The sequence below is a fragment of the Acanthochromis polyacanthus genome, chromosome 14 (assembly GCF_021347895.1).
Source record: "Acanthochromis polyacanthus isolate Apoly-LR-REF ecotype Palm Island chromosome 14, KAUST_Apoly_ChrSc, whole genome shotgun sequence".
NCBI lineage: Eukaryota > Metazoa > Chordata > Actinopteri > Pomacentridae > Acanthochromis > Acanthochromis polyacanthus.
This window is the reverse complement of record NC_067126.1, coordinates 35,583,353-35,595,377: the sequence shown is the minus strand read 5'-3', so window position 1 is coordinate 35,595,377 and position 12,025 is coordinate 35,583,353. Positions and strand designations below refer to the sequence as shown.

General features: G+C 39.1%; 1 protein-coding gene across 2 annotated transcripts in view; it reads left to right on the top strand.

Annotated features, from left to right (window-relative positions):
• Nucleotides 1–12,025, top strand: part of fhip1b (FHF complex subunit HOOK interacting protein 1B) — a 36,287-nt gene that overhangs the window by 1,787 nt on the left and 22,475 nt on the right. The window contains exon 2 of one of the 2 annotated variants that reach the window (XM_051958536.1): nt 7,318–7,771. In XM_051958536.1, the coding sequence (XP_051814496.1) occupies nt 7,643–7,771 (129 nt within the window). In that variant the 5' untranslated portion in view covers nt 7,318–7,642. Of the gene's footprint in view, nt 1–7,314; nt 7,772–12,025 lie in introns of both variants that reach the window. The other variant, XM_051958537.1, reaches the window with a different exon arrangement.

Below are 12,025 nucleotides of genomic sequence, written 5' to 3'. Positions count from 1 at the left end.
CAAATATTCAGCAACTTACATACAACAAAAAAACAAGAAGAAAAAACAGGCGGGTTAATAAACAGATTAACATTAAAGCTCAGTAAAAACTTGCTGTACAATACTATAAACAAAAAATTCAAATTTAAACTCTATAGAATATTAAATGTATTATTTTATAAACATAACTTCCTTGGTTCCTTATTATATAAGTATGACTTTTATTTTATGTTGGATATAATAGCCGTGCACTTAAATTAATTTTTCAACTGTTTTGTTAATAGATGAATTTTTTGGGGTAATTTTTATGCATATAAAAGTTGAAAATTCTCAAATGAGTGCACAGAGCTGTACTGGATTCATCATGGCAGGCAAACTAAAGGTTAAAATGACAAACTTGTAATTAATCTGGAACAATTTGGATAATCGGTTTAAGCTATTTCAAAGCAAAGTGCACATTTCAGATTATTTTAAAAGAATATCTGATGGATATATTGTTGATTGTGATATTTAACTGCTGTTACATAAAAAAAATCAACCAGAATCCAGCACAATTTACTGGATTTTGGTTGATTTTTTTGTGAATGTTCTTCAGAAACATTTTAACATTTCTTTTTTTATGCCAAAAATGTTCAGAGATTCCCCAAAAATGTTGAAAATGTGGACATCAGAAGGTTCAGTGTGAAAATATATATATTTTTTCCACATTTTCAAACTGAATTTTGACCCGCAGGACGACACGAGCGTCAAGGAATTGCTGTGTGTCACTCTGGGGAGTGAGAAAGTCTGATTGCATTTTTTAGAATCAAAATACTCTGAATCAGTGAATCGGTCATAAAAATAATCCTTAGTTGCTGTTTAAGGTCTTCTTTGGCTGTTTTGTGGGACGACAGATTGGCACACTGAGCTCTGGAGGTGTTCAGAGTGAGGTGGTTGTTACAGAACGGAAGTGTTTGCTGCTACCACATATCGGTGAAGGAAATGCTGCGTTCTCTGGTTGTCACATTTCCTCACGTGCTGTTCAGAACTTTATTCAGAATTTGGTTGTATTTCACTCGCTCTTCTATATAGTCTATAAAGCTGTGAACGCAAGTGTGATCATAGAAGTTCAACAGACAGAAGTAGAAAATGTGAGCTACAGAATCTGCAGACCTTGGAGCTGAGCCTGTTCTCACACCTGGAAACTTTCCGGGTAAAGCAGGTGTGTCCGTCAGTTTGTGTGTCGTACGAGGCGACGGAAACTTTATAAGCAAACTATCACCACAACTCCTGAAGGTTCCTTTCTTTTAGTGCAAATTTGTTCACATTTAGGGATTATCTTTTTACAAAACATCATGAGCAAACTGAAGTTTAAGAAAAAATAAATTAAATTTCACCAACATTCAGCCTCAGTTTATCATTTCCATATTACAACTTCCAGATCACAGCGCCAACAAAGGTACACAATGTTTAGTCACAGCTATTTGGAATTGAACCAAAGGATTTTACTGCATGATCAAGCGACAAAAAAAGGCCAAAAAAAGCCAAGACAAAATAATATAGAAAACAAAGGGACACAAAACAACAAAAGCAAGAAACAAAATGAGAGAAAATGAGACAAACGACAAAAACAAGACAAATATAGAGATTAAAAGCAACAAAAATCAGACAAAATATTATAAAAACCAGACACAAAATGACAAAAAAAGAAACAAAATGTGACAAACAACACAAAAAAAGAGACAAAATTAGACGAAAAAGTTACAAAGCGACAAAAAAATAGCCAAATGACACAATCAAGACAAAAAAAAGACACAAAACGAGAAACAAAACGACAAAAACGTGAGACAAATGACAAAAGTCAGACAGAAAAATGACAAAAAAAACAACAAAAGCAAGAAACACAATAACGAAAAATGAGAGAAGCGACCCGAAACAAAACAAAAGAGACAAAAAAATTCAGCCAAAAAGTTACAAAGCGACAAAAAAATGGACTGACAAAAACGAGACAAAAATGACAAAAGCGTGAAACAAAACGACAAAAATGCTGCACAAAAAAAGGAATAAAGCAAAACACAAAATAACGAACACAAGCGAGACAAAAAGGAAACACAAAACGACAAAAACGAGAAGCAAAACAACAAATCGGACAAAAAGACACAAAACCAAGACAAAATATTACTAAAATGAGACACAAAAGAACAATGACAATCTAGTGTTTTACTCTATGATCAGAACAACTTGTCATGATCTAGAAATTATTTTAAATTTATAGTTTTACTAATTTACCATCTGTAGTTAATGTCTTTTGAATTTCTACACTTTGAGGGCTGCTTTTGGCCCGCGGGCCGCATGTTTGACACCCCTGCTGCAGAGTCCATCTTGACCCTTAGACTGTGTGGTCTGATATTACAACAGAATGTGGAGTGCTCATTCACTGAGCTTTGACAAACATTCTTGGTTTTATGAAGGCGGCTGTGGCTGAACCTTGAACTCATTTTATGGATGTTTTCATGAGACTGAAGGTGTGACCTGAAAATACAACACATCTGGAATTTCTGCTCGTCTTACTCTTCATATCAGCTGAGTACTAGAATATTCTGTGAACATGCTGAGACACACGGGCTGACGTGCATCTAAGGTAATTAATTTATAGTGAATCGTCAGCAGACTGGATATTCAGTGATCTGATTTTCAGTCGTCTGCTCTGACGTTTGCTTTCAGTCCGAGCTATGAATTTGTCCAGCACCTTTAAGGATAAATGGAATTTTCTGTGAGCATTGCTAAGTTTGACTCAGCTGCTGAGACATGGTGACTCATTAGAGGAAAGTTTGGACTGTGTTTAGCTGTTTATACACTCTTTCTTCTGCTGCATGAAGAATTGAATAAAGAAAGTCACGTCGGTTAGTCATGTCTGACCCACGTCCAAGTCATAAGATGTTCGTCCACGTCATGTGGGCCCGAATAATAACAAATATGTTTGTAATCTACTTTTACATCCAATCATCTCACTGCACCAAACTCACTGAACCTCGCTGGACTCACCAAAGGAGTCCTGAGAGGGAGTTTTTATTCTAACAAATAGAAAATGAAAGCAAACACTGTCACAGAAGTAGACTTTAAACTCACATCGGCAGAGATTTAATTCTGTTAACTCTGAAATAAATGCGTTAAAATGGAATTCAGAAGGAAATAAAGGAGCATGCCACTGGAAACCGGTCTCTTTAGGCTGTGTTCTTTTGGGATGTGAGATTTTGGGTTTTTCAGGAGCTCGTTTTGCTCGGTCACTTATTCATGTGATGTTGCTTTCTAACTATATACAGGGGGTCCTCAGTTTACGACGTCGTCAGCCTGCTGGTTGGCGTCTGGATTTTGTCTTATTTTTGTCATTTTGTGTTTTGCTTTATTTATTTATTTATTTATATTTTTGTTGGTCTACTTTGTCGTTTTGTTTCGTGCTTTTGTCATTTTTTTGTCTCTTGTGTCATTTATGTAATTTTTGTCCAGTTTTTTGTCACTTTGTGTGCTTTTTGTCTTAATTTTTTTGTCTCTTTTTTGTTGTGTTTCGTGTCCTTTGTCTAAATTTTGTCATTTCGTGTCTTGTTTTTGTCACTTTGTGTCTCTTTTTTCTAAGATTTTGTCTTGGTTTTGTTGTTGTCTGCCTTTCTTTTGGTCTGACTTTTGTCATTTTGATAAAATACTGCATCATTCAGTTCCAGATAGCTGTGACTGAAGCACGTTGTAATGTTTTAAATGATAAACTGAGGCTGAATGCTGTCGAAATTGAATTTTTCTTCTTAAGAAATTTCATGTTGTTCATAATGTTTTGTAAAAAGATGAAAAGTTAATTAAATGTGAACATTTTTGCACTAAAACAAAGGAACCATTAGGAGTTGTAGTTATCTATAGGTTTTAATGCTGTGGTTTTACTGGTCCAGTCCACTGGAGATCAAACTGGACTGAATGTGGAACCTGGACTAAGATGAGTTTCACACCGCTGCCCTTTAATATCTTGTTTTGTCCACGATATTTAGCTTACTGGCATACAGGAGAAAACAAACCAGACAATATTCAAATAGAAGAAGCTGGAATCCGAGAATTTTTACTTAAAGAATGACTTGCTGAGAACTAATCTATTAATTGTTATGAGTCTAATATGTACGTGCTTTTTCCAGCTAATAGCAAAGATCCCTTCAGTAGTACAACTAACTTATTTTGATGCCTACACTTACAAAAGTTTGTTTTTCATGAACAACACCCTCTGGGACACAAAAGGATTCCATTAGTTCCAATGGTAACCCAAAACCACAGGAAAAAAAAAGACATCCAGACCACTCCTGTTGCAAAATCCTCCATTATCCATCTGTTCAGTCATTCCTGCTAATCCTTGTAATAAATCAGTAGTACTCTACTTCTGGTGGATATTTTTGGAGCTATGAAGACAGAAGAAGAGCTTGGGAGTGTTTGATGCTTTTGAGCGGCATATTTTCCTTTCTTTACCCCGTAAATAAAACATTTAAGAAATCAGGTTACAGCACAAGTCAGCAGTAACCTGATTACTGGCCAGCGTTTAAAAGCATAGAAAGATCTTTTTCCTTTTATTAGATGAATCCAGGGAGCAGTAAATAGGGTTTCAGGATATTAGGGATAATCAGAGAATGAATCTTACAGGGAAAGGCAGCTACACAGCTTCTCCAAACAGAATGAAAGACAGACTGTCACATGTGCACATCATCATATGACAAACATGTTTATTAGTTCTGGTCTCTGTGTGTTCCTGACTACAGCTGTTCAGCCACTAGTGGGTTTTTTGGTAGTTTCTTTTTCTCGTTTCTTGTTGTAACAGCGCAGCAAAAAGCTTAATTTACTAATCATACTGACTTCGGTTTGTAAAATAGTGAGAGAATGTTGTGATATAATAACATTTAACAATTGTGTTCATATTATTAGGGATGTCTGAAAATATCGGCCCGATATTGACATCGGGGTTTTTTTCTTGCCTAGCTTGAAAACCGACAAAAGAACACCTGGATTTCGCCTCAAGAAACAAGGATATATATAGCATAAATATGGCATTTTTTCCCAGAACTTAAGTTGGAGTAGTTTTCTTATTTTGCACAGACAAGGTTTACATTTAGGGCTGCGACTAACGACGTGTCGACGAATCGTCTGAGCACGATACGTCATCAAAAGCGGAAGTGAGCGCGCAATGCAACAGAAATCAGCGTCCGACCGGAGCGCGGAACACGAACGGACATCTGCGCTATATATTATGTACGCATGACATCCGCGATCTATCATAAGCGCTGATGTCAGCGTTTACTATACAGCTGTATCTAAACGCGGACATCTGCGCTGCATCGTGCATACATAATATAAGCACGATGCGGCGCCGATGTCTGTCCGTGTTCTGCGCTCCGGTCGGACGGAGATTTCTGTTGCATTGTGTGCTCACTTCCGCTTTTGATGACGTATCGTGCTCAGACGATTCGTCGACGCGTCGTTAGTCGCAGCCCTATTTACATTTGAAAGCCTTGTTGCATTAGAGAATGCATCCAATCGGGCATCACAATAAAATTAATCATGATGTGTTAATTCCACCACAGAAGACATGTGATGTTACCTAAAATTAGTTAAATAGCCCACATATACCGGTATCGGTTGGTATCAGAATCAGAAAATGAGAGTTGGACAATATCGGCATTTCGGTTATCGGCAGAAAAGACAATACTGGACATCCCTACAGATTATTATTGGAAGTTATATTAGTATTTTTCAAAAATATGTTTTGCTCCTTCTCTATTAATATTCAACTGTCTACCACCTTTAACTGGGTAAAATTTTCATGCCAGACTGCATGTGGCAGGAAAAATTTAACCACATTACAGATGCACAATACAGCAATTTACGATGCTTTTCTGTCTTCAGAGTTTTAATGGAAGCTGGTTTGAAATAGGACAGTTTGGTGCAAAATAATCTTAGTTCTAATGAGAGACTGAGCCGATGTTTTGCAGTGATGCAGCAGCTCGTAGACGCAGCGAGAGGATTTATGATTGTCAGACCTGTTCAGTCTGAAGGTGTTCCAACGATTAGATTTGGGTTCTTCAGTCTCATCTCTTCACTGAAGGAGGCCACTTTTGTATTTAACTTTCAATCACTGCAATATTTCACAAACTGGGGCGAAACAATATGCAAAAAACACAATTATCTTTCAGGTATTTTGGCAGATATTGCAGTTGCTGTGTGTGTGTTTTTTGTGGGAATAGGATTTCTGACTTTTCTGCTAAATTGTGATCTGCAGTCTATTGCAAATGAGCACCTTTTCTTTACTGCTGTCATGCATTTTACCTTGATAATAATAAAAAAACTTTGTGTCTGTGAGATGTGATCCTATTCTCATTTTTTTGAAGTGATACCAATCACAGAAAAGGTTATGCTTTGTTGTAAATGCCCTGCATGTGGAGTAAAGCTTCTACATTTAGTTTTAAGCATGCCTAGGTTGCAACTAAATTCTTGTATAAACTTTTTAATTGAAGTGTGGCTGGAGCAGTATTTTTCCAAAGTGATGCAGTATTTGTGTTTAGATAATTTGCATTTTAAATTGACTTACAATTCAAACCCTGAATGCATGAAAATCACGCGTTGTATTATTGTAAACATAATGCTAAATGTGTAATCAGGTGATGAAAGCTTGATGTTAGACAGTAACTCATGGTAAGAGTAGGTGGACAGGCTGCAGCTTTTCCACAGAAGGACCCAGTGGTTTCCATGGTAACGACATACTGTAGATGCAGCCTCATATTTGTTTAGGGAGAAAACACAGAAGCTCTTCAGCATAAATGAGAAATTTCTGAATGAGCGTTTTTTTTAGAGATCTGGAATGATGAGGCAGCGATCATATTAGCACAGAGGAGCTAAACACGCGGTCTGCGGGCCAAAACCGGCCCATCAGAGCGTCCAGTCAGGACGCAGGACGACTTTTCAAAGGGTAGAAAATAAAGAAAACACTAACTGTGAATTTAAAATGATTTCTAGACTTCTGCATTTGCATGGTGTTTTTATTCTCAGTGCATCACACCATTATTCTTATTCAGCCACTCACACACTGCAGACGGCCACCGTGCACATTCTGACACCCGCTCTACCTGCCGAGCCACAACCTCCCTCATGTGTGTCCAGCTAATGGGCCTTAACGTGCAACATAGTGGTTATTCCACTGCATTTTTAGACCCAAATGAAGGGAAATATGATCAGATGAAACACACAGATTGGAGCTTTAGATGGAGTTTCTTTAAAAGTGTATTTTTTTTTCAGATTTTGTGTTTATGTTGTGTCTTTTTGTGTGTTTGCTGACAGCAGAGCCCCGTCCTGACCGGCTATGGAGTGGTGTTGGCTTCAGACTGGATGACAGGGTCTACAGGGAGGACAGGGTCACTCAGCTTCTAAAGCAGCAGCGGGCTTTACCTCGACGTGCACTGACCGGCACCGTCAGCCCGCTCAGCCCACCTCCTTCTCCAGTCGGATACACTTTCCATTTCCCTTTCCGCCCCTCTTTTCTCTTCCTTTTCCCTACATCTTTTTCTCCCTTTATTCCCTCGTAATTTCTTCTCGCTTCTCTACTTCGAGCTTCTCCCTTGTCCTGCTCTGGTCTTTGCTTTCTTGTCCCTCACCTGTCTGGTCCAGTATGAGCTGGCTGAGCAGGTTGAACCCTCGGGGCCCCGGGAGTCGATCCGGGCGGAGCGCTGCCCCCTCCAGCCCCTGTACCGCCGACCCGGAGACCTGCCTCATGGTGTTTGAGAACCACTGGAGACAGGTGAGCAGAAGAACTGAATTTTAATCGACATACTGAGCACCGTGGGCCTCAGCCGCTTCATTTTTAATAAGTTGGCTGCTCGTTTTGTTGAAGAATACTTTTACTAGGGCTGTCAAAATGATCATGTTAACCTTGTAAGACCAAATATAGAAAAATCTGATGAAAAAAATTTATTGTTTGACAGCACTAATTTTTACTCACAAACCTTAGAGGTGAAATATAGAGATGCTACGTCTGTGCAAACCTCAGAGACTTCTTTCACACGTCTGCGGGTATGTGTGGATTCCTGTGATGCAAATTTTGTCATCTTAAGAGTTTTTAAGAATCTTCCTTGGTCGCGTGCACGCCAATCTGTAACAGGAATAACAACACCTGTACATCTGTGAAGTCTGCAGCTGTCTGCAGAAAGGCTGAAGTGTGCAGAGCAGCCACATAGGACACCAAAAATAAGTTTCTGAACTAAATTATCTGGACTGTGCAGCTTAGAGATATCCCCAGTTATCAAAAAGGAGTTTAGCACCAGACAAAGGGAATAAACACCAATCAGACACAAAATACTGTCTTAAATAAATTCGAGGGAGAGCTACCCACCCTTGTTACAAAAATGCACAAAATATAAGGAAAACACAACCATCCATTCAACTACATCAACTAAAACTGGTTCTGTTGATCCCTGAATTTAACCAAACATGAGTATCTCACATACTGGATCAACAGAAACTATAAATATAGTGAAAAAAAGATGTGTTGATGAGAAAAATCAATTGCTTCTTAATTACCTCCGCCAGGAGGTTATGTAATCACCGGAGTTTGTCTGTTTGTCTGTTAACAGCATAACTCAAAAAGTAATGGACGGATTTTCACCAAAATTTTACAGAATGTGCAGAAGAGCAAAAGTAACAATCGATTAGATTTTGGAGGAGATTCGGATCACCGTCTGGATCCAGGATTTTTTTGAAGGACTCTGTACAATTGAGAGATGGCCATACAGAGTCCTTCAAAAAAAAAACCTGGATCCACACGGTGATCCGGATCACCTCCAAAATCTAATCGATTGTTACTTTTGGCCTTCCGGACATTCTGTAAAAATTTGGTGAAAATCCGTCCATGACTTTTTGAGTTATGCTGTTAACAGACAAACAGACAGACAAACAGATGGCCTGGCGTAGGTCTGCGCTCTCCGAGTGCTTTTCTAGTTAAGTATGAAAATGCCTTTAGATAAGGGGCTGTTTAGGGGTGGAATGAGTTCAGTTTGGTTGTGAGAGGTTTAGGTGTGTTTGTGAAGGACCAAAAAGAGTAGAAGAGGAGAATAGAAGGGATGAGACAAACTAAACAGAAAAACCTGCAGGTTTGTGTAGAAAAAGTAAAAATATGAGGAGACTTATCTTAACTCCACCACTGTCCAACCAGTCCAGAGAGGAAGGTGAGTGATCCATATCCATCCCTGTCCTGGCATCAGCTCACAGTCAGAAGAAATCTGCAAATCCAGCTGGATCAGACTTCAAAATATCGCTTTGTTTTTTCTATTTTCACTCGTCCCGCTGTTCTCCTCCATGCTGCCTTTGTTAGGTGTTCCAGCTCACAGGTGTACCTTCACTTCCTGTCCAGCTGAAAAGTGCTATTCTGTGTGATCACCTTCAAAATAAGAGCTTTCGACTGTTATAAATTGAAAGCATATTTTTCAGAATGTGTCTAAAAATCTTGCTTCTTGCTTTGCTCGACCATTTTGCTGTTGCATCCCCACACTGCAGCTTTTTCAGAGAACGGCATTTTTTTGTAACTTTGATGAGCAAAAAAAAAAAAAAAGAAGTCAGGATTTCAAACTGTGAAAAAACAACTAGTGCCGTAGTCAAGACACCTAAAATCGTACCTACTCTTTAACCAATCAGTTGTTTGTGAGGAAGATAAAATCTGCAGCTGAAATGGACAATAAATAAAGATAAAAAGCTAGTAGTTACAGTATATTAAATCCTTTTAAGGTAGTTTTATACTGAAATGATAATGGATCATGCATCTACTATGATTTCTGAAAATGTAATCCCTGCATAAGAATTGAAAAGAATAGAAAATTCAGTGTATATAGACGACATGGCATGTTGGTTTTTAATATGCAAACTGTATATTGTGTGAATTTATCATGAAGAAATGTGATATGTCCAGTGTTATACAGTTTCTTCTTCTGTTGATGAGCTACCTGGTCAGTTATTTTACTGGTTTCTGCACTGTAAAGAAAATATTTGTATATTTGTTTTCTTTCTTGAGCAGCACACAGATTAAAACTGAACAGTAGAGAGAGCAGCTTTAAGTTTACGGCTCTGTCTTTGTTTTAGTGAATGATTATCTGTCCAGACACCGAGTGTGGAAGTTCACACATCCAGCTGGTGGTTCTGCTGCTGACGAGAGTCTTCAGTCGGTGTTCTTTAGCAGCGTGACTGGCTGATGTCCAGTCATTGACTGGATGTTTTATAGGTTACAGAGACACGTCACGGCTCGCTCTGAGGCTCCATAAATCAGAGGGATGTGGGGGGGATTGATTTCAGGGTGTGGAAACTTTGCAACTGTACCTTTTCTAGACTGAACTTTTAGCTGTGCAAGGAGGAATCCACCGTAGAAGAAGCAGAAAGTCCTCGTGTGATGTGAACATGTTGGAAAAGCCTCCAGAGCCCGAGTACTGTTCAGAACATGGATGTGTTTAAGGTGGTGTGAACTGTCAGTCCTTACAGTCATAATAATAATGAATTTCATTTGTAATGCACTTTTCATGTAGGCAAAATCTCAAAGTGATTCATTATAGATATAAAAGGATAAAAACAAAATAAGCAGGTAAAATAAAAATAAAGGTTTCAGGGGCACGTTTAATTAAAAGCTCTGTTAATAAAGAGAAAGGTTTTTCTGCTTTTTAAAAAAAAATAAACATCCACTGTCTGTGGAGCCTGGTTGCACAGTGTGGTAGTGGTTAGCACTTTCGCCTGCAGCAAGAAGATCCCCGGTTCAAATCCCGGCCTGGGCCTGGGATCTTTCTGCATGGAGTTTGCATGTTCTCCCTGTGCATGCGTGGGTTTTCTCCGGGTACTCCGGCTTCCTCCCACAGTCCAAAAAGATGCTGAGGTTAATTGATTACTGTGAATTGTCCGTAGGTGTGAATGTGAGTGTGATTGTTTGTCTGTATATGTGGCCCTGTGACAGACTGGTGACCTGTCCAGGGTGTCCCCTGCCTTCGCCCGAGTCAGCTGGGATAGACTCCAGCACCCCCCATGACCCTAGTGAGGATAAAGCGGTGTAAAGAGAATGGATGGATGGATGTCTGTGGAGCTCTCAGGTGGTCAGGGAGGGAGTTCTGAAGGTTCTGTCTCCATGGTCAGGAGCTTGGTTCTGTGCAGGTGGAGGAGATGATGAATATCAGTGGAGGTTTCTTTTGGATGATTGGAGGCAGAGGAGTTCTTTGAGGTATTCAGGGGCGTCGCCATGAATGTAGTCCTGGATTCTGAATGAGACGGGGAGCCAGTGGAGTGAACGGGGATCCTAGCAGCTGTTCTGAATATATTGGAGCTTTTGCAGACTCTTGCTAGGGATCCTGATGAGAAGTATGCAGTAGTCCAGCCTGGAGGAGACAAAGGCTGGATGAGTTTCTCTGCATCAGAAAGGGTGAGGGTAGGACGGAGTTTGGCGATATTATGGAGGTGGAAAAATGAAGACTTGCTCAGATGTTTGAGGTGGTTGTTGAATGTCAGGTGAGGGTCCAGGTGAGGCTGGTAGCTGCTGATGAGAGAGGAATGTCTGGTCTGGAACAGGTGATGGTGGTTCTGGAGTACGACTGGACCTGATGCCAACAAGAATGGCTTCAGTTTTTTCGTTTTGATATTTTTAAACAACACGTTTAGTTTAATTTATCAAGTTACACAGACAGCAGAAAATACTGAATATAATGAGTGGTTTTGTGGGAGAACATGTTTTGCAAACAATCTGTTGTGAAACTTTCACCAAATTGGTTTTTAGCAACTTCGTGTTTCACCGGGTTACAGCTCACACAATTACCACACTTCTTCTGATAAACAACTCTTATCTGCACAAGCTGCTGGCAGATCTGCACGTTCATTACTGCTCCAGTCATGCTGACTGCTTGATTAAATGTTGTGAAATATTTGCTCCTTTGACTGTTTTTTTTTTTTACACTGTGTTGATGCCATTTTGTTTCATTTTATTTTGAATAATGAATTGTGTTTATAAAATCTAACATGTACTTTTAAAACAGAA